The 25,790-nt window shown below is 41.4% G+C and overlaps 1 protein-coding gene and 1 pseudogene across 1 annotated transcript; one reads left to right on the forward strand and one right to left on the reverse strand.

The window, feature by feature from the left end:
• The first annotated feature begins 11,892 nt into the window (after window positions 1-11,892).
• On the forward strand, window positions 11,893-12,837 carry LOC125083100 (olfactory receptor 10H4-like). Its single transcript, XM_047699051.1, has one exon. The coding sequence runs from the start codon at window positions 11,908-11,910 to the stop codon at window positions 12,835-12,837; it is 930 nt and encodes a 309-aa protein (XP_047555007.1). The 5' UTR covers window positions 11,893-11,907.
• A 2,921-nt stretch (window positions 12,838-15,758) lies between these two features.
• On the reverse strand, window positions 15,759-25,094 carry LOC125106308 (olfactory receptor 10H4-like; annotated as a pseudogene).
• Window positions 25,095-25,790: the final 696 nt, after the last annotated feature.

A 25,790-nucleotide genomic window follows, 5' to 3' on the forward strand; every position in this document is an offset into this window, starting at 1 on the left:
TGAAACAGTTTCAGAAGAGTAGGTATTATTTCTTCAAATTTTTGGTAGAATTCCCCCTGGAAAGCCATCCAGGATTGGGAGGGAGACAAACCATAAGTGACTCTTAATCTCACAAAACAAACTGAGGGTTGCTGGGGGGAGGGGGGTGTGGAGAGGGGGGTGGGGTTATGGACATTGGGGAGGGTATGTGCTAAGGTGAGTGCTGTGAAGTGTGTAAACCTGGCGATTCACAGACCTGTGAATAGAATAAAAATATATTATATGTCTTGGGAGATTTTTGATGACTGCTTCAATTTCCTTACTGGTTTGGGGTCTATTCAGGTTTTCTATTTCTTCCTGGTTCAGTTTTGGTAGATTATAATGTCTCTAGGAATGCATCCATTTCTTCCAGATTGATTAATATGTTGGCATATACTTGTTCATAATATAACCTTATAATTGTTTGTATTTCTATGGTGTTGGTTATGATTTCATGATTTTTAAAATTTGGATCCTTTCTGTTTTTTTTTTTTTGATAAGTCTGAGCAGGGGTTTACCAGTCTTATTAATTTGTTCAAAGAGCCAGCTCTTGGTTTATTTGTTGTTGTTTTTTTCAGTGTTCCAAGATTTGTTGTTTATGAACCACATCCAATAATCCATGCAATACGTGCCCTCCTTAATACACACCAAAAGGCCCATCCATCCCCCCACCCCACTCCCTTCCAAAACCCTCAGCTTGTTTCTGAGAATCCATAGTCTCTTATGCTTCATCTCCCCCTCTGATTTCCCCCAGTTCACTTTTCCTTTCCTTCTCCTGATGTTCTCCATGTCATTCCTTATGCTCCACAAGTAAGTGAAACCATATGATAATTGACTCTTTCTGCTTGACTTATATCACTCAGCATAAGGTCCTCCAGTCCTGTCCATGTTGATACACCTCTGATGGAGGTGTAATATTTCATTGTATATATGGACCACATCTTCTTTATCCATTCATCTGTTGAAGGGCATCTCAGCTCTTTCCACAGTTTGGCAGTTGTGGCGATTGCTGCTATGAACATTGGGGTACAGAGGGCCCTTCTTTTCACTACATCTGTATCTTTGGGGTAAATACCCAATAGTGCAATTGCAGGTTCAGAGGGTGGCTCTATTTTTAATTTCTTTTTTTTTAAATCATTTTTTAAATTTATTTTCAACATAACAGTATTCATTGTTTTTGTACCACACCCAGTGCTCCATGCAATCTGTGCCCTCTCTAATACCCACCACCCGGTTCCCCCAACCTCCCACCCCCCCCCACCTCTTCAAACCCTCCAGATTGTTTTTCAGAGTCCATAGTCTCTCATTGTTCACTTCCCCTTCCAATTTCCCCCAACTCCCTTCTCCTAACTCCCCATGTCCTCCATGCTATTTGTTATGCTCCTCAAATAAGTGAAACCATATGATAATTGACTCTCTCTGCTTGACTTATTTCACTCAGCATAATCTCTTCAAGTCCTGTCCACGTTGCTACAAAAGTTGTGGATTCATCCTTTCTGATGGAGGCATAATACTCCATAGTGTATATGGGCCACATCTTCCTTTCATCCATTGAAGGGCATCTTGGTTCTTTCCACAGTTTGACGACCGTGGCCATTGCTGCTATAAACATTGGGGTACAGATGGCCCTTCTTTTCACTCCATCTGTATCTTTGGGGTAAATACCCAGTAGTGCAATTGCAGGGTCATAGGGAAGCTCTATTTTTAATTTCTTGAGGAATCTCCACACTGTTCTCCAAAGTGGCTGCACCAATTTGCATTCCCACCAACAGTGGAAGAGGGTTCCCCTTTCTCCACATCCAACACATGTTGTTTCCTGTCTTGCTAATTTTGGCCATTCTAACTGGTGTAAGGTGGTATCTCAATGTGGTTTTAATTTGAATCTCCCTGATGGCTAGTGACGATGAACATTTTTTCATGTGTCTGATAGCCATTTGTAGGTCTTCATTGGAGAAGTGTCTGTTCATATCTTCTGCCCAATTTTTGATATGATTGTCTGTTTTGTGTGTGTTGAGTTTCAGGAGTTCTTTATAGATCCTGGATATCAACCTTTTGTCTTACTGTCATTTGCAAATGTCTTCTCCCATTCCGTGAGTTGCCTCTTTGTTTTCTTGACTGTTTCCTTTGCAGCAAAGGCGGTCCTAAGGAGGAAATACATAGCCATCCAAGCCTCCCTCAAAAACATTGAAAAATCCAGAACACACCAGCTGTCTCTACAATTTAAAGAACTGGAGAATCAACAACAAATCAAACCAACTCCACACATAAGAAGGGAAATAATCAAGATTAGAGCTGAGATCAATGAGGTAGAAACCAGAGATACAGTAGAACATATCAATGAAACTAGAAGCTGGTTTTTTGAAAGAATCAATAAGATCGATAAACCATTTGCCACACTAATCCAAAAGAAAAGAGAGAAAGCCCAAATTCATAAAATTATGAATGAAAAGAGAGAGATCACAACAAATACCAAGGAAGTAGAAACAATCATCAGAAGTTATTATCAACAGTTATATGCTAATAAGCTAAGCAACCTAGATGAAATGAATGCACTCCTGGAAAACTATAAACTCCCAAAATTGAACCAGGAAGAAATTGACAACCTGAGTAGACCGATATCTAGTAAAAAGATTGAAGCAGTGATCAAAAACCTCCCAAAAAACAAGAGCCCAGGACCTGATGGATTCCCTGGGGAATTCTACCACACTTTCAAAGAAATAACACCTATTCTCCTGAAGCTGTTTCAAAAAAATTGAAGCAGAAGGAAAACTTCCAGACTCTTTCTATGAAGCCAGCATTACCCTGATCCCCAAACCAGGCAAGGACCCTACCAAAAAGGAGAATTTCAGACCAATATCACTGATGAATATGGATGCTAAGATTCTCAACAAGATCCTAGCAAACAGGATCCAACAGCACATTAAGAAGATTATCCACCATGACCAGGTGGGATTCATTCCTGGGCTACAAGGATGGTTCAACATTCACAAATCAATGTGATAGAACAAATTAATATGAGAAGAGAGAAGAACCACATGGTCCTCTCAATTGATGCAGAAAAAGCATTTGACAAAATCCAGCATCCGTTCCTGATTAAAATGCTTCAAAGTATAGGGATAGAGGGAACATTCCTGAACTTCATCAAATCTATCTATGAAAGACCCACAGCAAATGTCATCCTCAATGGGAAAACGCTTGCAGCCTTCCCGTTGAGATCAGGAACATGACAAGGATGCCCACTCTTACCACTCTTGTTCAACATAGTATTAGAAGTCCTAGCAACAGCAATCAGACAACAAAGAGAAATAAAAGGTATCCAAATCGGCAATGAAGAAGTCAAACTCTCTCTCTATGCAGATGACATGATTCTTTATATGGAAAACCCAAAAGACTCCACCCCCAAACTACTAGAACACATACAGCAATTCAGTAACGTGGCAGGATACAAAGTCAATGTACAGAAATCAGTGGCTTTCTTATACACTACAATGAAAATACAGAAAGGGAAATTAGAGAATCGATTCCATTTACTATAGCACCAAGAACCATAAGATACCTGAGAATCAACCTAACCAAAGAGGTAAAGGATCTGTACTCAAGGAACTACAGAACACTCATGAAAGAAATTGAAGAAGACACAAAAAGATGGAAGACCATTCCATGCTCTTGGATCAGAAGAATAAACATTGTTAAAATGTCTATACTGCCTAGAGCAATCTATCCTTTTAATGCCTTTCCAATCAAAATTCCACTGGTATTTTTCAAAGAGCGGGAGGAAATAATCCAGAAATTTGTATGGAACCAGAAGAGACCCCGAATTGCTAAGGAAATGTTGAAAAACAAAAATAAAACTGGGGGCATCACATTACCTGATTTCAACCTTTACTACAAAGCTGTGATCACCAAGACAGCATGATACTGGCATAAAAACAGACACATAGACCAGTGGAACAGAGTAGAGAGCCCAGATATGGACCCTCAACTGTATGGTCAATTAATCTTCGACAAAACAGGAAAAAATATACAGTGGAAAAAAGACAGTCTCTTCAATAAATGGTGCTGGGAAAACTGGACAGCTATATGTAGAAGAATGAAACTCGACCATTCTCTTACACCATACACAAAAATAAACTCGAAATGGATAAAAGACCTCAATGTGAGACAAGAATCCATCAGAATCCTAGAGGAGAACATAGGCAGTAATCTCTTCGATATCAGCCACAGCAACTTCTTTCAAGATATGTCTCCAAAGGCAAAGGAAACAAAAGCGAAAATAAACTTTTGGGACTTCATCAAAATCAGAAGCTTCTACACAGCAAAGGAAACAGTCAAGAAAACACATTCATTCTTTTTTTAAAAAGATTGTATTTATTTTATTTGAGAGAGAGAAGGAGAGAGAGAGCGCATGAGAAGGGTGAGGGTGAGAGAGAGAAGCAGACTCCCTGCCAAGCAGGTAGCCTGATGCAGGACTTGATTCCAGGACTCTAGGATCATGACCTGAGCCAAAGACAGTTGCTTAACCAATTGAGCCACCCAGGCGCCCCATTTCATTCTTTAGTATGATGCTCTGTAGCCTCCATGTATTTAAGATCTTTACAAATTTCCTCTTGTGATTGAGTTCCAGTTTCAAAGCACTGTGGTCCAAAAATATGCAGGGAATTATCCCAGTCTTTTGGTACTTGTTGAGACCTGCTTTGTGACCCAGGATGTGATCTATTCTGGAGAATGTTTCTTTTTTTTTTTTTAATTGTGTTATGTTAGTCACCATAAAATACATCATTTGTTTTTGATGCAGTGTTCCAAGATTCCCTGTTTATGTACAACACCCAGTGCTCCATGCAATACATGCCCTCCTTAATACCCACCACCAGGCTCGCCCATTCCTCCTACCCTCCTCCCCTCTAAAACCTTCAGTTTGTTTCTTGGAGAATGCTTCATGTGCACTAGAGAAGAATGTGTATTCTGTTTCTTTATAATAGAATGTTCTGAATATAACTGTGAAGTCCATCTGGCCCAGTGTGTTATTCAAAGCCTTTTCTTCCTTGTTGATCTTTTGCTTAAGATGATCTGTTCACTGCAGTGAAGGGGTATTAAAGTCCCCCACTATTATTATATTATTATCAATATATTTCATTGATTTTATTATTAATTGGCTTATATAATTGGCCGCTCCCATGTTGTATAAATATTTATTTTTTAACTTATTTTATTAATTATTTGTCAGAGATAGAGAGAGAGAACATAAGCAGCATGAGCAGCAGGCAGAGGGAGAAGCAGGCTCCCTGCTGAGCAGGGAGTGCAATTCAGGACTCTATTTCAGGACCCCGGGATCATGACCTGAGCCGAAGGCAGATGCTTAACTGACTGAGCCCCCCAGGCATCCCAAGGGACATAAATATTTATAATTGCTAGATCTTTTTATTGGATAGACCCTTTAATTATGATATAGTGTCTTTCTTCATCTCTTATTACAGTCTTTGGTTTAAAATCTGATTTGTCTGATATAAGGATTGCCACCCAGCTTTCTTTTGATGCCCATTAGCATGATAAATCACTTTCCACCCCTTCACTTTCAACCCGGAGGTGTCTTTGGGTCTAAATGAGTCTCCTGTAGACAGCATATCGATGGGTCTTGCTTTTTTATCCAATCTGATAACCTGTGTCTTTTGATTGGGTCATTTAACCCATTTACATTCTGAATATATAGTACTGTCTTTTTAATTATAACAAATGCACTAAGGAAAATAAACTATTCATCTCTTGGAAGATGGTTTACCATTTATAATTGCTCCCTTCTTTGGAAAGGATAGACCCTAAGGGAGATTTTCTAAAGAGTTTAGTATGTGAAGAAGCGGGGGGAGAGAAAGAGTGAGAGATTAAAAGAGAGAGAATGAACTAGTGGGATGTGAGTCCTTTAAACTGATCTGAACAGAAATTTGCAAAAAAAAATGGATATGGTACAGAATCTGGGAAAGGAATGAAGAAGAAGGAGGTTTGTAACAGGGCAATGTTCATCTGAGAGGGAGAGGAAAGAGAGAATGATAGAGGAAGGGACCAGAGGTAGAAGGATGGAGACAGAGAGAAATGAGGGCTAGAAGGGGAGAACATTCATGCTTGGGTTTAAACATAAAGGATGGTAATGTTACTAAAGGATGGTGACATGTTATGGAAATTATTTTCCCTTTCCCCACATTACTTTAAAAAAAAAACATCAATTTCTCATTCCTGTGTTTTACTTGAATCTATCTGGGGGATGTGTTGTAGTCATGATGATATCTCAAGATGGTGCAAAACGAGATCAAGGGTGTGTGTACCCCTTTTATGTGGATGAGAAATGTTGGTGGAGGTCTCACAACACATGAGTGAAGGGGTCCCCTGGAAATTTAAGTCTGTCTGACTCTCATGCTGGGGTTTAGGAAAGCATATGTCTGAAGATCAAGGGAAGGGGCCATCTGTGAATCTAAACTATTACTCAAAGGTGAGACCAGATATTAGAGTTGGAGGCAGAAGGTGTGTTGTAACATTAAACCCACAGCCACCAGTCATCTTGTGAGCATACAAAGACTCTCATCAGAGGGTCAGTGAACAAAGACACACAAGAGACCAAATATTAGTTTGAGTATATCACAGAGAGGCAGATGTTAATGTAGCCTCTTTGACTTGGACCACCAGAAAAGGATAGGGAAGAACTTGACCACAAGATGAAGTGGGGCTATCCAGTTTGGCCAGAAGATACTAAACATTTCTATTGACCAAGAGAAGTGACTTTCCAAGACCCAGCTCTAAATTACCCTTATTCTCAGAAATCTTCCAGCTGCCTCAACCCCAGGGCAGAGCCCTGGATTCCCACTCTGGGATACTCCAGTTCCTGCCTTCCCTCTGACCCTGCCCTGACCCCAAATGGTTGAGAGCATCTAATCCAGTCCTGTCTCTCCCAAAACTTGGAGCTCCTAGTCCTCAGCAGGGGTTGGGGCTGATTGGACAGATAGAGACAGCAGTGAGCCTTGGTTATGTCAAGCTGTTGGAGAAAGAAGTAGAGGACACAAGTCCCTGGAGGACTTCTGATGATCCTCCTGGCCACTCCATACCCTGAGGAAAGCCTTACAGGTTGGTGTCCCAGGCAGGCCCTGGGGAACAGCCTCCTGGGAAGCTGCAGCAGGGGTAAAGCACACAGCATCAGTTCCAGGAACCCCGAGGTTTGTCACCACACCTACCCCTGTGTGCTGCTGACAGAAGGCAGGAGAGATTCTTCTATCCTGCCCTGCTGGCTGCTTCCTGGAAGAGGCAGCCCAGGCTGAGGGGAACCAGGAAGGACAGGGTAGGTGACAATACTCATACAGTTGTGGGAAGGCCCAGACTCTGGATGGGGACAGGGTCTGGGAGAAGGGTCTTATATCACATAAGACAGACTCTTAGCCTTGGGTAGCTGCTAGGAGTCCTCTTGGGCTGCCCATTCTGGATCCTGTGCTCCTTACCCAACATAGTGACCTCTGCAGCTTCTAGCTCTGCACTCTTGTTTGGGGCAGATTCTGCACACATGCGTGCATGCACACACATGCGCACACACGCAGGAAATGTTTGTACATGTCTGGAGGCCCCTTTAGTTGTCAGAGTTCATGGGGAGGAAAGGGATGCTACTGTCATGGTGAGTGGAGGCCAGGGTTTTTGCTAAACCTTGTACAATCTGGTATTCTTGTGGTCCATCTGTTCCAGTTGGTGAACAAATATGGTTACATTATTAACTCAACCCACAGATCATTAGGGTTCACTGTGTTACACAATTCTTGTGTTTTGGCAAATGTATAGTGACTTGTACACACCATTACAACATCATCCAGAATAGTTTCAGGTGCTCTAATTTTCATGTGCCTGATGGATTTATGCTTGAATGTTCATCTGCTTTAGCTTCATTTACTCAAGATCATTTCACAGAATCCTTTACCCTGCTGTGTGTGCATTGAACTTCTACCTGGGGCTCCAGTTGTTGCATCTAGCCCAAGTGACCTTCCCTCTTCCACTTTATGGTTCCCAAGCAGCCTGGTCCATTTCCCAACTTCAAGCAATGCTATTGAAACGTCTTCTGACGTGCCTCCTTCAGAACAGGTGTGAGCAATTGAGATAGATTCTCAGGGATACATGTACTGGTACACAGAGCAAGTGAAGTCTGTGCTTCTCAATTCTCAGTTCTTACCAGCAAGCCATGAAGACTGCTTTCTCCCCATAAATTTAAAATAATCAAAATCAATTGACATTGGGTACTTTCTAATCTGGGCAAATGAATAGATATACAGTGAATGTCCATGGTCATTTTCCTCTGTCCTTTTCTTGTCTTAAAACCATCCTTTCCTGTGTCTGTGAAACTCCTTCTGTGAGTTGGTCTGCTCATATCCTTGACTTATTCTGCATTGAGTTCTCTTCTTCTGAATGTCACTGGATTCTTATTTATTCTAGATAGCATTTCCTCGTCAATTTTCAATAATGCAAAGATTCTTTTCCCAATTTCCACCTGCCTGTCCATGGATCCTGGATATCTTTTGTTGAACAAATTCATCGGGGAAACTTTCATGTCTGTTTCTTTTTCTAAGCAGTTAACATTTATTTCCTGAGAATGGCATCAACACTTTACAGAAGATATGCTTATAAAATTCAAATGCTCCCTTATATAGAAAACATGGATCTAAACATTTCTTGTCTTTCTAAAATCACTTTAACATTCGTGCTTTTGAGGTTTGTTTAATAACTCCTTCTTCACTCTTAGATCACAAAGTTATTCTCCTGCACCTTCTCTTGCTGACTTCGTATTTCCTTCAATGGGTGAAATCCATCCAGATTCCACCTTTGCCTGCAGTGTTGGGCAGGAATTCAGATGTGCACCTCTTCATAAAATCACAAGTTTTCCCACCACAAACCAGCAAGCAACCCATTTTTTCCATTTGATTTTTGTGCTCCCACCTTAAGCACCTATTGGGTTTTGAATCAAGCAGGGATATTTCTGAGGTATCCAACCAGTGTGATCTGTGTATCATACCTGTGATATATATCTGTTCCAGGCTGACAATTTTGTAAATGATTACAAGTCTAATGTGAGTCTCAATACCAGGAGAGATATCTTTCTATCTCTTTTGTGTATCCCATTTTTATTTACTTTATATTCTTCAAAATTTTTATATTTATTTACTTATTTGAGAGAGAGAGAGAGAGAGGGAGAGCACCCCCCAATGATCATGGAGCAAGGAGATGGACTGGGGCTTGATCCCAGCACCCCAGCATCATGACTGAGCTGAAATCAAGAGTCTGATGCTCAACCAACTGAGTCATCCAGATGCCCCACATATACTCCATTTTTAGAATACCTGTATAGCTTTTCAATGACTTTATTTTTCAGAAGAAGGTTTAAGATAGTACTTAAATTTAACTTCTTAAATTGTAAATGCAGTTGCACTGAGTATAATTTGAGAAAGAACTGACATAACTGCTATATTAACTCAACCCATCCAAGAGCACACATTGGTTTCTATGTCTTCCCTGTATCCAGATCGTCTTCTTCATATCTATCAGTGGTTAAAAAGTCTTCCCTTGGAGATATTGCTTGTGTTTACTTAATTCCTAGATGTTATCCATTCATCTGTTGAAGAGGATCTCAGCTCTTTCCACAGTTTAGCTATTGTGGATATTGCTATGAACATTGGAGTACATATGGCCCTTCATCTGTATCTTTGGGGTAAATACCCAGTAGTGCAATTGCTGGGTCACAAGGTAGCTCTACCTTTAATTTTTTGAGGAATCTTTACACTGTTTTCCAAAGTGGTTGCACCAACTTGCATTCTCACCAACAGTTTATGAGGGTTCCCCTTTCCCCACAACCTCTCCAACATTTGTTGTTTCTTGCCTTGTTAATCTTTGCCATTCTTTTTTTTTTTCAGTATTCCAAGATTCACTGTCTATGCACCATGCTCAGTGTTCCATGCAATATGTGCCCTCCTTGATACCTACCACCATTCTAACTTGTGTGTGGTGGTATCTCAATGTGGCCTTGATTTGAATTTCACTGATGGTTAATTATGATAAACATTTTTTCATGTGTCTGTTAGCCATTCATATATCTTCACCAGAGAAGTGTCTGTTCATGTCTTCTGCCCATATTTTACTTGATCATACGTTTTTTGGGGTGTTGAGTTTGAGGAGTTCTTTATAGATCTTGGATATCAGCCCTTTGTCTGTAGTGTCATTTGCAAATATCTTCTCCCCCTCCATGGGTTGCCTTTTTGTTTTGTTGACTGTTTCCTTTGCTGTGTAGAAGCTTCTTATCTTGATGTCCCAAGAGTTCATTTTCGTTCCTAGAAGTTTTATAACAGAGGCTACCATAGTGTGTGATATGAGGACCCTGGAGTCCTGGAGACCCTTCTGGGGGGCCATGATATCCTCACGTTTTCAATGAAGGAGAAGATGTATTTCTGTCAAATCCTTCACCTAAAACTGTATATAGCCACAAGCTGAATGAAGAAGCAGATACAAGCATCATCTTGCTTTCCATCTAGCCAAAATTGGACAAATTGTAAAACAAAGCCAAATTTATCACTAAATGAGCTTTTAAAATGCAGTTACTTTCCTAAAACATTACTTATATTAACATAATATTGATTGTTCCTTTAGGCTGAATCAAAGGTTGATTATCGTTCTTTTAATGTGTTAATAACTAAATATTTTCAAAGAATCTCAGTTTTAATTATTAATATGGTAATAATGGAAAGTTATAACTCCACCAAACAAAAGCCCTCAGGGGACTCAATAGTTTTTAGGCATAAAGAAATCTAGAGGCCAGGGGCACCTGGGTGGCTCAGTTGAATAAGTGTCTGCCTTTGGCTCAGGTAATGATCCCAGAGTCCCAGGATCAAGCCCCACATCAAGCTCCCTGCTCAGTGAGGAGTCTGCTTCTCCCTCTGCCCCTCTGTCCTTCCACCACTCATGCTGTCTTTCTTGCTCTCTCTCAAGTAAATAAATAATATCCTAAAAGAAAAAAAAAGAAATGCTGAAACAAAAATGTTTGAGAGCTGTCTCATTATAGTTTCTGTCACTAATGGTAATGTTATCTTCCTTTTTTCTTATAGTCTATGTTTTGCATGATTATTATGGGAGTAATTCTATGGGAAATGCTGTGAATTTGGAAAGTTTATCTAATCCTCCACAGCATGTGTTCTTTCTTTGCTCTAATATATTCTGCCTTCATTCTTTTACATTTCTAGGTAAATGATCACATCTCCTCCCTTCCAATCTTGATATTCCTTCTTTTTGTATCTTTCTTCAAAGTACCATTCCAGACTTTCAGTGCCCAGCTAATGACCAGCAGAAACAGTGAGTAACCTTGGCTTTTTTCTGATTCTAAAATAATGCATTAGTAGTTTCCCACTCCATGTACTATTTGCTAGTTTTGCAGTATATATTCCTGGTTACGTAAGAAAGACTCTTTTGGTTTCAGGAAATAACTTTTCAGGAGAAATAACTTTTTAAAAATCTTTATGATATGTGCATATGTTAATCATTATGCTGTATATCCAAAATAATACAATTATATGTCAATTATATATCAATTTTTAAAATCATAAATAGGAACTTAACTTTAGTAAGCCAGTATTGCTGCCCATTGATATAATTATATGACATTTCCTTTTCAGTATATTCATGTGACTAATCACATGGTAGGTTTTCTTTTTTTTTTCTTTTTATGTTCAGTTAGCCAACATATTATCATTAGATTTTGATGTAGTGTTCAACAATTCATTAGGGTTTTCTGATGCTGACTCCTCCTTGTCCTTCATGGGATAGACCATATAACTTCAGATCTTTTTGGTCTCACCAGATGCAACATCTGTGGCTGGTCAGAACTATAGCATGGTGTATGAATTCATCCTCGTGGGCTTCTCCACCTTCCCACCTCATCTCCTGCCTGCCTTCTTCCTGCTGTACCTGCTGATGTACCTGTTCACCTTGCTGGGGAACCTGATCATCATGGCCACTGTCTGGAGTGAGCACAGCCTGCACACACCCATGTACCTTTTCTTGTGTGCCCTGTCCACCTCTGAGATTCTGTTCACTGTTACCCTCACCCCTCGCATGCTGATTGACATGCTCTCAACCTACCACACCATCACCTTTGTGGCCTGTGCCAGCCAGATGTTCTTCTCCTTTACATTCGGATTCACCCACTCCTTCCTGCTCATGATCATGGGCTATGACCGCTACATGGCCATCTGCCACCCCCTGCGCTACAACGTGCTCATGAGTACCCACACCTGTGCCCGTCTGGTGTCCTGGACCTGGGCTGGTGGCTCAGTCATGGGGATGATGGTGACCCTGATAGTTTTTCACCTCACCTTCTGTGGGTCTAATGTGATACACCATTTTGCCTGCCATGTGCTTTCCCTCCTAAAGCTGGCCTGTGGGAAGGAGACATCTTCTGTCACCTTGGGTGTGATCCTGGTGTGTGTCACAGCTCTGATGGGATGTTTATTCCTCATCATTCTCTCCTATGTCTTCATTGTGGCTGCCATATTGAGGATCCCCTCAGCTGAAGGCAGGCACAAGACCTTCTCCACATGTGTGTCCCACCTCACTGTGGTCATTGTGCACTATGGTTTTGCTTCTACTATCTACCTCAAGCCCAAGGGCTCCCATTCTTTGGACAGTAACACTCTGATGGCCACCACCTATATAGTCTTCACCCCCTTTCTCAGCCCAATCATTTTCAGCCTCAGGAATAAGGAGCTCAAGAATGCCATAAAGAAAAGCTTCCAGAGAAAATTCATTTCCGTAAATTCCTGATGGCTAGAGGAAATATGGTGGTAATGAAATATGACAGAAGGGCTGGGAATAATAAGAACTCTTTCCATTGAACTTTTGTAAGTATTCAGTATATGAAAATACTGAATAGCTATTGCTGGATGAGTCAATAGGTGTTGGATGCATGCTATGTATTTGTTTTTCTCCAATTTTACATAAGCCCTAGCAATCATCATCTCTTGTTCTTGATCCCATGTGATAAATTCCAACCCACTAAGAATGTGTTATCTACCTATGGGCTGGTGGGGGCATCACGTGGGTGTGACTGGGCACTAATACCAACAATTCTTCTTGAATGAAGAAGCAAAGGAGGACCTTCCCTCCCCCACCATAAAGATAAAAATAAGCATAATAATAAAGTCTACCAGCATTGGGTCTTTTCTTATCAGGTACTGTGTCCAGTGTTGTATAATTATTATCTTTTAATTATAACAAATGCATGAAAGACCATAAGCTGTTTGTCTTCAAGGAAATAGCTGACTGTTCATAGTTCCTCACTGTCTATGAAGAGGATCGATCCTAAGGAGGTTTCAATGTGGATATGAGATGAGTAGCTGATGTCCAAAGGCAAAGTAGAGAGAGAGAGACAAAGAGAGAGAGAGGTGAGGGGGAGAAGGTTCAGTGCTTAGGTAAAAGCATACACAGTGTTAAAAAGGTGTTGCATTCTGATATCTCATGGAAATCCTTGTCCCTATTTGCCCACATTACTTTCAGTAAAACATAAATTTCTCCTTCCTGCATTTTACTTGAATCTCTATGGTTGGATATGTTGGAGGGCACAGTGCTGTGTCAAAATGGCACAGATAGAGGTCATACCCTGAGTGCAGATGAGAAGTGTAGGTGGAGATTATATCAAAACCTGAATGAAGGAGTCACATGAAAGTTTATCAGACTCCCATGTTGGGGTTTGGGAAATCATATATCTCAGCATCCAGAAAGGAGGCCTTCTGTTTGTTTAAATTCTTATTCAAAGCTATGGCCAGATATGTGAGTTGCAAGCAGCAGATGTTTTATAAAAATAAAGCTAAGAATGGCTATCAAAGATGAGTGCCTGCTGCTTGCCAAATGTTGTAGGAAGGATATCTGTGCATTCACTCTTCTAGTCTCAAAAAAAATCATTATTTCTGAACATTTAGACATGACTCACATTTTTTGTCATTATTTCCTCATTTATTTCTTTCTTAAATTAACATATAATGTATTATTCGCTTCAGTGGTACAGGTCTGTGAATCATCAGGCTTACACATTTCACAGCACTCACCTTATCACATACCCTCCCCAGTGTCCATAACCCAGCCACCCTATCCTTATCTCCCCACCCCCAACAACCCTGTTTGTTTTGTGAGATTAAGAGTCTCTTATGGTTTGGAGACTTGTCTTGAAAGAAGTTGCTGTGGCCGATGTCAAAGAGGTTACTGCCTATGTTCTCTTCTAGGATTTTGATAGATTCCTGCCTCATGTTGAGATCTTTTATCCATTTCGAGTTTATCTTTGTGTAAAAAAAAAAAATTAAAAAAAATAATGTTAAACTTTTCCAAAGCCAAAAAGAGAGAGAGAGAGAGACTCTTATGGTTTGTATGACCCACATTCATTACTATTCACATTTTCAAAATACAGAAAATGAGTTGCATGGACCACTAGGTGTTGTACATAAGCAATGAACTTGGAACACTAATAATGTATTTTATGTAATGTAAAACTAATGTAAAACTAATAATGTATTTTATGGTGACTAACATAACACAACAAAAAAATTTAAGAAGAGGGCCGACGGGGTGGCTCAGTGGGTTAAGCCTCTGCCTTCGGATCAGGTCATGATCTCAGGGTCCTGAGATCAAAGCAGGCTCCCCCCTCTTGTTCACCTGTTTCTCTGCCTACTTGTGATCTCTTTCTCTGTCAAATAAATAAATAACATCTTTAAACAAAATAAAACTAAATTTAAAAAGAAAAAAAGAAATGCAGAAAATGCAAATCGGAGAGATGATTTCTCCCCAGCCACACTGCCCTGAAGTGGTGAGGCAGGAATCCATTACAATCTGTACGTGTGTGCTGTTGGTGATCAGGAATGCATCTTTCTCAGGTGCCTGCAGAAAGAAGTGTGGTCATGACTGTGAGAACAAAGCTGTCTTTAGAAGGAATAGACACCTTTCAGGGAAGAGAGCAGGTGCAGCCCTAGGCACACATCCCTTTCACACAGGCAGAGAGAAACCATAATGCACAATAACCAAAATACAATACCACATCACCTATGGATGTGTGTATTTTCATATCCTTGAAACCCTACAACAGTCATATAGAGACAGATGTTATTATTCCCAGCCCTCTTGGTGGTCCAAGCCAAAGAATCCACATTAACATCTGCCTCTCTGTGATGTAATCAAACTAATACTTGGTCTCTTGTGTGTCTTTGTTTACTGACCATCTGATGAGAGTCTCTCCTTACTATCAAACTGGCCATCAAGAGCTTAGGGGAATGAATTTTCTCTGGAAGTTTTTCTTTATGGCATTCTTTATGATGATGATGATGATGATGATGATGACGATGACAATGATGATGCTTTGCTAGTCACCATACAGTACACCCTTAGGTTTTGATGTAGTGTTCCATGATTCATTGTTTGCATATAACATTCAGTACTCCATGCAATACGTGTCCTCCTTAATACCCATCATTGGGCTCAACTATCCCACCACACGCCTCTACTCTAAAACCCTCAGTTTGATTTCCAGAGTCCATAGTCTCTCATGGTTCATCTCCCCCTCTAATTCCCCCCACTTCGTTCTTTCCTTCCTTCTCCTAATGTCCTCCGCTATTCCTTATTTTCCATAAATAAGTGAAACTATATAATTGTCTTTCTCTGCTTGACTTATTTCACTTAGCATAATCTCTCCAGTTATATTTTTATGGCATTCTTGAGCATCTTATGAGGCTGAAAATGATCAGCTGAGAAAGGAGGTGAAGACTGTAGGTGATGGCCCTCAAAATGTTATGGTCTATAGAAGGCAGGCCCTTGGGCTTGAGGTAGATAATGGAGGCAAAACCATAGTGCACAATGACCACAGTGAGGTGGGACACACACGAGGAGAAGGTCTTGTGCTGCCCTCAGCTGAGGGGCTCCTCAATATGTCAGCAACAATGAAGACATAGAAGAGGATGATTAAGAATAAACAGCACATCAGAGCTGTGACACATACTAGGACCACAACCAAGGTGACAGAGGATGTCTTATTCCCACAGCCAACATTAGGAGGGAAAGCATGTTGTAGAAAAATTCATGGATTACTTTAGACCCACAGAAGGTGAGGGCCTAAAAACCTATCAGGGTCACCATCATCCCTATGACCAAGAGACCAGTCCAGGACCGGGACATGACATGGCACAGCCATGTGGACTCATGAACACATTGTACCTCAGGGAGTGGCAGATGGCCACATAGCAGTCATTGCCCATGTTCATGAACAGAAGAGTGTTGTATGTTCTCACAGCTCTTTGCCCTCATTTATTCATTCATATAGTCAAGAAATATTATTGAAGGCTTATTCTATATGGAAATATTCTAGGTGCTCAAATCCAGCAATAACCAAGGGTGAGGGCTCTGCTCTGTCCTTTTCATGGTCCACCGAGGGAAGCTGTCATATAACCAAAGAAGACAGCACAGAGTAAACAGAGGAGTGTTCGAGACAGCCTAGGGATCTGGAGAAGCTAAGTGTGGATCTCAGACCCAACCTGGGATTTAGAGGCTTTGAAATTGGTGATGTCTACAGGGAGACCTGAAGTGTGAGTAGGTATGCTTCAGCTGACCAGGCAGGTGGAAGAGGGGTTTCCAGACAGAGGGGTCAGCAAGTACAAAGTCTCAGGGTGAAAAAGGCATAGTGCATTTGGGACAGTGGTATGTTCAGTGCACCAGAGAGAGTTGGAGGTCGCTAGTGTGTTTCTGGAATTGAAGGCATACAGGTGGGAAGGACATGGGCATGCAAGACAATGGTGTCCAATTGAGGAGTTTGTTTTAAGGGGAATGGGGACTAATAAATGTTTTTTTTTTTAATTCATAAAGGGAAGAGCTGTATTCCATTATGTGAACATTCTCATGGATATTTCCACTTGGGGCTTCCTATGAGGGTGTTCTTATGACATCTAGTATGTGTCCTTTGGCAGATTAATACTTATATGTTGTATTAATACTTATATGTTACACACCTATAGTTAGGTGTGTAAATACTGACTCATAGGGAATACCTATGTTCAGCTTGAATAGATGCTGCGAAACAGTTTTCCAAAGTGGTCAGATTCCTGTTTGTAGAGACCTCTTCCAGCTGGTGTGAGGGAAGCAGCCTGCTGAGGGCAGGCAGAGTGAGCAGATGCAGGAAAAGATGAGGAGAGGTGCATGAGGGCATCTTGGATGGGGTGGGGTGGCAAATTGAGGTTAATTTCAGATGTAGAAGGGACAATGTTTCTGACAGGACAAAGGGAGAGAAAGTGAACTATTTCTGCCTCTAATACTCAAGACACCAAATGTGTAAATTCTTTCCACACCAATGACCAATTCTCCAACTTCCCAGACATCACCTTGATGTCTGATAATTGTGTTCAGTTCTGACACTAACAACCTGGAGATGCCAGTCACACATATTTACTGCCAGGGCACCTGCACTTCTTTCTGATGTGGCTACAAAGGTGGGGGTTTCCACACTCCTCAGTTTGAATACTTTGCTAGAATGGCTCTCAGAAATTAGGAAAATGCAACACTTACTCTTCCCACTTTATTATGAATAAACAACTCAAGAACAGAAAAATAAAAGAGATGTATGCGGAGGAGTCAAGATGGCGGAGAAGTAGCAGGCTGAGACTACTTTGGGTAGCGGGAGATCAGCTAAATAGCTTATCTAAAGATTGCAAACACCTACAAATCCAACGGGAGATTGAAGAGAAGAAGAACAGCAATTCTAGAAACAGAAAATCAACCACTATCTGAAAGGTAGGACTGGCGGAGAAGTGAATCCAAAGCGACGGGAAGATAGACCGCGGGGGGAGGGGCCGGCTCCCGGTGAGCGGCGGAGCAACGGAGCAAAATCGGGACTTTTAAAAGTCTGTTCCGCTGAGGGACATCGCTCCAGAGGCTTAACTGGGGTGAAGCCCAGGTGGGGACAACGCGGCCTCAGGTCCCGCAGGGTCGCAGAAGGATCGGGGGTGTCTGAGTGTCGCAGAGCTTACCGGTATTAGAACGGGGAAGCTGGCTGCAGAGACAGAGCCGGGGAGTGACTCTCAGCTCGGGGTTGCCTTGGACCGGTCGCAGGCTCAGTCAGCTCGGAGCGCGGCCGGAGGCCAGGGTGACGGGAGTCATTGGGCGCTGTTCTCTGGGGGCGCACTGAGGAGTGGGGCCCCGGGCTATCGGCTCCTCCGGGCCGGAGACCGGGAGGCCACCATCTTCATTCCCGTCTTCCGGAACTCTACGGAAAGCGCTCAGGGAACAAAAGCTCCCGAAAGCGAACCCGAGCAGATTACTCAGCTACTCAGCGTGGCCCCGGGTAAGGGCGGTGCAACTCCGCCTGGGGCAAAGACGCTTGAGAATCACTACAACAGGCCCCTACCCAGAAGATCAACGGGAAACCCAGCCAGGACCAAGTTCACCTACCCAGGAGTGCTGTTTCAATACCGAGGAGACCGGCGGAATTCCAGAGGAGAAGAAAGCAAAGCACGGAACTCATGGCTTTCTCCCCATGATTTTTTTAGCCTTGCAGTTAATTTAATTTTTTTTTATTTTTTTTTATTTTTCAATTTTTTTTCTCTTTTTCTCTTCTTCTGCTAAATTTTTTTAACTTTTACCGTTTTCTTTTTTAACGTTTTTTTAAATAGTTTATCTAATATATATATATTTTTCCTCTTTTTATATTTTTTCTTTATCGGCTTTCTTTTTTTAAATAGTTTCTTTTTTTTTTTCTTTTTGAACCCATTTTTATCCCCTTTCTCCCCCCTCACGATTTGGGATCTCTTCTGATTTGGCTAAAGCATATTTTCCTGGGGTTGTTGCCACCCTTTTAGTATTTTACTTGCTCCTTCATAAACTCTTATCTGGACAAAATGACAAGGCGGAAAAATTCACAACAAAAAAAAGAACAAGAGGCAGTACCAAAGGCTAGGGACCTAATCAATACAGACATTGGTAATATGTCAGATATAGAATTCAGAATGACGATTCTCAAGGTTCTAGCCGGGCTTGAAAAAGGCATGGAAGATATTAAAGCAACCCTCTCGGGAGATATAAAAGCCCTTTCTGGAGAAATAAAAGAACTAAAATCTAACCAAGTTGAAATCAAAAAAGCTATTAATGAGGTGCAATCAAAAATGGAGGCTCTCACTGCTAGGATAAATGAGGCAGAAGAAAGAATGAGCGATCTAGAAGACCAAATGACAGAGAATAAAGAAGCTGAGCAAAAGAGGGACAAACAGCTACTGGACCACGAGGGGAGAATTCGAGAGATAAGTGACACCATAGGACGAAACAACATTGGAATAATTGGGATTCCAGAAGAAGAGGAAACAGAGAGGGGAGCAGAAGGTATATTGGAGAGAATTATTGGAGAGAATTTCCCCAATATGGCAAAGGGAACAAGCATCAAAATTCAGGAGGTTCAGAGAACCCCCCTCAAAATCAATAAGAATAGGTCCACACCCCGTCACCTAATAGTAAAATTTACAAGTCTTAGTGACAAAGAAAAGATCCTGAAGGCAGCCCGGGAAAAGAAGTCTGTAACATACAATGGTAAAAATATTAGATTGGCAGCAGACTTATCCACAGAGACCTGGCAGGCCAGAAAAAGCTGGCATGATATATTCAGAGTACTAAATGAGAAAAACATGCAGCCAAGAATACTATATCCAGCTAGGCTATCATTGAAAATAGAAGGACAGATTAAAAGCTTCCAGGACAAACAAAAACTGAAAGAATTTGCAAATACCAAACCAGATATACAGGAAATATTGAAAGGGGTCCTCTAAGCAAAGAGAGACCCTCAAAGTAGTAGATCAGAAAGAAACAGAGACAATATACAATAACAGTCACCTTACAGGCAATACAATGGCACTAAATTCATATCTCTCAATACTTACCCTGAATGTTAATGGGCTAAATGCCCCAATCAAAAGACACAGGGTATCAGAATGGATAAAAAAACAAAACCCATCTATATGTTGCCTACAAGAAACTCATCTTAAACCCGAAGACACCTCCAGGTTTAAAGTGAGGGGGTGGAAAAGAATTTACCATGCTAATGGACATCAGAAGAAAGCAGGAGTGGCAATCCTTATATCAGATCAATTAGATTTTAAGCCAAAGACTATAATAAGAGATGAGGAAGGACACTATATCATACTCAAAGGAACTGTCCAACAAGAAGATCTAACAATTTTAAATATCTATGCCCCTAACGTGGGAGCAGCCAACTATATAAACCAATTAATAACAAAATCAAAGAAACACATCGACAAGAATACAATAATAGTAGGGGATTTTAACACTCCCCTCACTGAAATGGACAGATCATCCAAGCAAAAGATCAACAAGGAAATCAAGGCCTTAAATGACACACTGGACCAGATGGACATCACAGATATATTCAGAACATTTCATCCCAAAGCAACAGAATACACATTCTTCTCTAGTGCACATGGAACATTCTCCAGAATAGATCACATTCTTGGTCCTAAATCAAGTCTCAACCGGTATCAAAAGATTGGGATCATTCCCTGCATATTTTCAGACCACAATGCTCTAAAGCTAGAACTCAATAACAAGAGGAAATTTGGAAAGAACCCAAATACATGGAGACTAAACAGCATCCTTCTAAAGAATGAATGGGTCAACCAGGAAATTAAAGAAGAATTGAAAAAATTCATGGAAACAAATGATAATGAAAACACAACGGTTCAGAATCTGTGGGACACAACAAAGGCAGTCCTGAGAGGAAAATATATAGCGGTACAAGCCTTTCTCAAGAAACAAGAAAGGTCTCAGGTACACAACCTAACCCTACACCTAAAGGAGCTGGAGAAAGAACAAGAAAGAAACCCTAAACCCAGCAGGAGAAGAGAAATCATAAAGATCAGAGCAGAAATCAATGAAATAGAAACAAAAAAAACAATAGAACAGATCAACGAAACTAGGAGCTGGTTCTTTGAAAGAATTAATAAGATTGATAAACCCCTGGCCAGACTTATCAAAAAGAAAAGAGAAAGGACCCAAATAAATAAAATCATGAATGAAAGAGGAGAGATCACAACGAACACCAAAGAAATACAGACAATTATAAGAACATACTATGAGCAACTCTATGCCAACAAATTTGACAATCTGGAAGAAATGGATGCATTCCTAGAGACATATAAACTACCACAACTGAACCAGGAAGAAATAGAAAGCCTGAACAGACCATAACCAGTAAGGAGATTGAAACAGTCATCAAAAATCTCCAAACAAACAAAAGCCCAGGGCCAGACGGCTTCCCGGAGGAATTCTACCAAACATTTAAAGAAGAAATAATTCCTATTCTCCTGAAACTGTTCCAAAAAATAGAAATAGAAGGAAAACATCCAAACTCATTTTATGAGGCCAGCATCACCTTGATCCCAAAACCAGACAAGGATCCCAACAAAAAAGAGAACTACAGACCAATATCCTTGATGAACACAGATGCAAAAATTCTCGCCAAAATACTAGCCAATAGGATTCAACAGAACATTAAAAGGATTATTCACCACGACCAAGTGGGATTTATTCCAGGGCTACGAGGTTGGTTCAACATCCACAAATCAATCAATGTGATACAACATATTAATAAAAGAAAGAACAAGAACCATATGATACTCTCCATAGATGCTGAAAAAGCATTTGACAAAGTACAGCATCCCTTCCTGATCAAAACTCTTCAAAGTGTAGGGATAGATGGGACATACCTCAATATTATCAAAGCCATCTATGAAAAACCCACCACAAATATCATTCTCAATGGAGAAAAACTGAAAGCTTTTCCGCTAAGGTCAGGAACACGGCAGGGATGTCCGTTATCACCACTGCTATTCAACATAGTACTAGAAGTCCTAGCCTCAGCAATCAGACAACAAAAGGAAATTAAAGGCATCCAAATCGGCAAAGAAGAAGTCAAACTATCACTCTTCGCAGATGATATGATACTCTATGTGGAAAACCCAAAAGACTCCACTCCAAAACTGCTAGAACTTGTACAGGAATTCAGTAAAGTGTCAGGATATAAAATCAATGCACAGAAATCAGTTGCATTTCTCTACACCAACAACAAGACGGAAGAAAGAGAAATTAAGGAGTCCATCCCATTTACAATTGCACCCAAAACTATAAGATACCTAGGAATAAACCTAACCAAAGAGACTAAGAATCTATACCCAGAAAACTATAAAGTACTCATGAAAGAAATTGAGGAAGACACAAAGAAATGGAAAAATGTCCCATGCTCCTGGATTGGAAGAATAAATATTGTGAAAATGTCTATGCTACCTAAAGCAATCTACACATTTAATGCAATTCCTATCAAAGTACCATCCATTTTTTTCAAAGAAATGGAACAAATAATCCTAAAATTCGTATGGAACCAGAAAAGACCTCGAATAGCCGAAGGAATGTTGAAAAAGAAAGCCAAAGTCGGTGGCATCACAATTCTGGACTTCAAGCTCTATTACAAAGCTGTCATCATCAAGACAGCATGGTACTGGCACAAAAACAGACACATAGATCAATGGAACAGAATAGAGAGCCCAGAAATGGACCCTCAACTCTATGGTCAACTCATCTTCAACAAAGCAGGAAAGAATGTCCAATGGAAAAAAGACAGCCTCTTCAATAAATGGTGTTGGGAAAATTGGACAGCCACATGCAGAAAAATGAAATTGGATCATTTCCTTACACCACACACAAAAGTAGACTCAAAATGGATGAAGGATCTCAATGTGAGAAAGGAATCCATCAAAATCCTTGAGGAGAACACAGGCAGCAACCTCTTCGACCTCAGCCGCAGCAACATCTTCCTAGGAACATCCCCAAAGGCAAGGGAAGCAAGGGCAAAAATGAACTTTTGGGATTTTATCAAGATCAAAAGCTTTTGCACAGCAATGGAAACAGTGAACAAAACCAAAAGACAACTGACAGAATGGGAGAAGATATTTGCAAATGACATATCAGATAAAGGGCTAGTGTCCAAAATCTATAAAGAACTTAGCAAACTCAACACCCAAAGAACAAATAATCCAATCAAGAAATGGGCAGAGGACATGAACAGACATTTCTGCAAAGAAGACATCCAGATGGCCAACAGACACATGAAAAAGTGCTCCATATCACTCGGCATCAGGGAAATACAAATCAAAACCACCATGAGATATCACCTCACACCAGTCAGAATGGCGAAAATTAACATGTCAGGAAATGACAGATGCTGGCGAGGATGCGGAGAAAGGGGAACCCTCCTACACTGTTGGTGGGAATGCAAGCTGGTGCAACCACTCTGGTAAACAGCATGGAGGTTCCTCAAAATGTTGAAAATAGAACTACCCTATGACCCTGCAATTGCACTGCTGGGTATTTACCCTAAAGATACAAACGTAGTGATCCAAAGGGGCACGTGCACCCGAATGTTTATAGCAGCAATGTCTACAATAGCCAAACTATGGAAAGAACCTAGATGTCCATCAACAGACGAATGGATAAAGAAGATGTGGTATATATACACAATGGAATACTATGCAGCCATCAAAAGAAATGAAATCTTGCCATTTGCGACGACGTGGATAGAACTAGAGGGTATCATGCTTAGCGAAATAAGTCAATCAGAGAAAGACAACTATCATATGATCTTCCTGATATGAGGGAGAGGAGATGCAACATGGGGAGTTGAGGGGGTAGGAGAAGAGTAAATGAAACAAGATGGGATTGGAGGGAGACAAACCATAAGTGACTCTTAATCTCACAAAACAAACTGAGGGTTGATGGGGGGAGCGGGTTGGGAGAGGGGGGTGGGGTTATGGATATTGGGCAGGGTATGTGCTATGGTGAGTGCTGTGAAGTGTGTAAACCTGGCGATTCACAGACCTGTACCCCTGGGGATAAAAATATATGTTTTTAAAGCTGTAAAAAAAAAAAAAGAAAAAGAAAAAAGAAAGGATGAATACCCAAGTTTTGTAGCAACATGGACGGGACTGGAGGAGATTATGATGAGTGAAATAAGTCAAGCATAGAGAGTCAATTATCATATGGTTTCACTTATTTGTGGAGCATAACAAATAGCATGGAGGACAAGGGGAGATGGAGAGGAGAAGGGAGTTGAGGGAAATTGGAAGGGGAGGTGAACCATGAGAGACTATGGACTCTGAAAAACGATCTGAGAATTTTGAAGGGGTGGGGGGTGGGAGGTTGCGGGCACCAGGTGGTGGGTATTGTAGAGGGCACGGATTGCATGGAGCTCTGGGTGTGGTGCAAAAATAATGAATACTGTTATGCTGAAAAAATAAAAAATTAATTAAAAGGAAAAAAAAAAAGAGAGATGTATGCTACAAGGTATGGAGGAAAGAGCGAGGAACTTCCATGCCCTCTCTGCACACGCCACCCTCTAGCACTGCTATGTGTTCACGAGCTGGGAAGGTTTCTGAATCCCAGGGTTTAGGGAGTTTTATGGGGGTTTGATGACACAGACATGATTGATTAAATCATTCATCATCAGTATTGAATATCAATCTGTATCCCCTCCCCTCCCTGGATGTTCCAATTCACTAATCATCCCTTGGTTGTTCTGGTGAGCAGCCCCCTTCCTAAAACTATCCAGGTGCCCTCAGCCACCACTCATCTCAGTAGCATACAGAAGCCACTATATCACTCCTGAGACAAGAGCAGAGGGGGTCAATCTCAGGAACTGGACAAAAAGCAAATGTGTTATTAGAGCCCAAGAACGCACATGCTAAATAGATTCACTGGCTTGGATTACCGTGACAACAGAGAAAAGGTAAGTCAACCAAAGAAGAAGTGGAGCTATCCAGTTTGGTCAGAAGACTCTGAACACTTCCAAAGACCAAGGGTAAACAGTCTCCAAGACCAACCTCTAAATTACCCTTATTCTGGAAAGCCTTGGCCCCGGGGCAGAACCCTGGATTCCCACTCTGGGCTGCTCCAGCTCCTGCCTTCCCTCTGTCCCTGTCCCGACCCCAAGTGGTTGAAGGCATCTAATCTTGCTCCATCTCCCTCAACAATGGGAGCTCCTAGTCCTCAGCAGGGACTGGGTCTCTCTGGGCAGAGAGAGACAGAAGGGAGCCTTCATTGTCTTGGAGTGTTGGAGGAAGGAATAGTAGCTGCTAGTCCCTGGAGGTCCCCTGATGATCCTCCTAGCCTCTCAAGAACCTGAGAGCAGACCTTGCAGGTTGGTATCCTAGGGAAGTCCTAGGGAGCAGCCAGCTGGGAAACTACAGTAGGGGTAAAGTACACAGTATCAGTTCCAGGAGCCCTGAGGTCTGGCCCCACACCTGCCCCTGTGTGCTGCTGATAGCCTCAGGCAGAAGAGTTTCTTCTGCCCTCCCTTGCTGCCTACTTCCTGGAAGAGGCAGCCCAGGCTGAGAAAGACCAGGAGGGACAGGTAGGTGGCAACACTCATACAGTTGTGGGAAGCAACGCCCAGACTGGTGATGGAACAGGGTCTGGGAGAAGGGTCATAAGACAGGCTCTTAGCCTTGGGCAACTGCTGGGGTTCTTCTTAGGTTGCCCATTCTGGGTCTTAAGTTCTTTCTCAGCCTAGTGCCCATTGCAGCTTGTAAGTCTGCATTCCTGTTTGGGGCTCCTACTCCCCCTCCTCAAATGTTTGCACATGCATGGAGGACCTTTTGGTTGTCCCTGCTCCTGAGAAGGTAAGGGATGCTACTGGCATC

This window comes from Lutra lutra, chromosome 1, assembly GCF_902655055.1.
Source record: "Lutra lutra chromosome 1, mLutLut1.2, whole genome shotgun sequence".
NCBI lineage: Eukaryota > Metazoa > Chordata > Mammalia > Carnivora > Mustelidae > Lutra > Lutra lutra.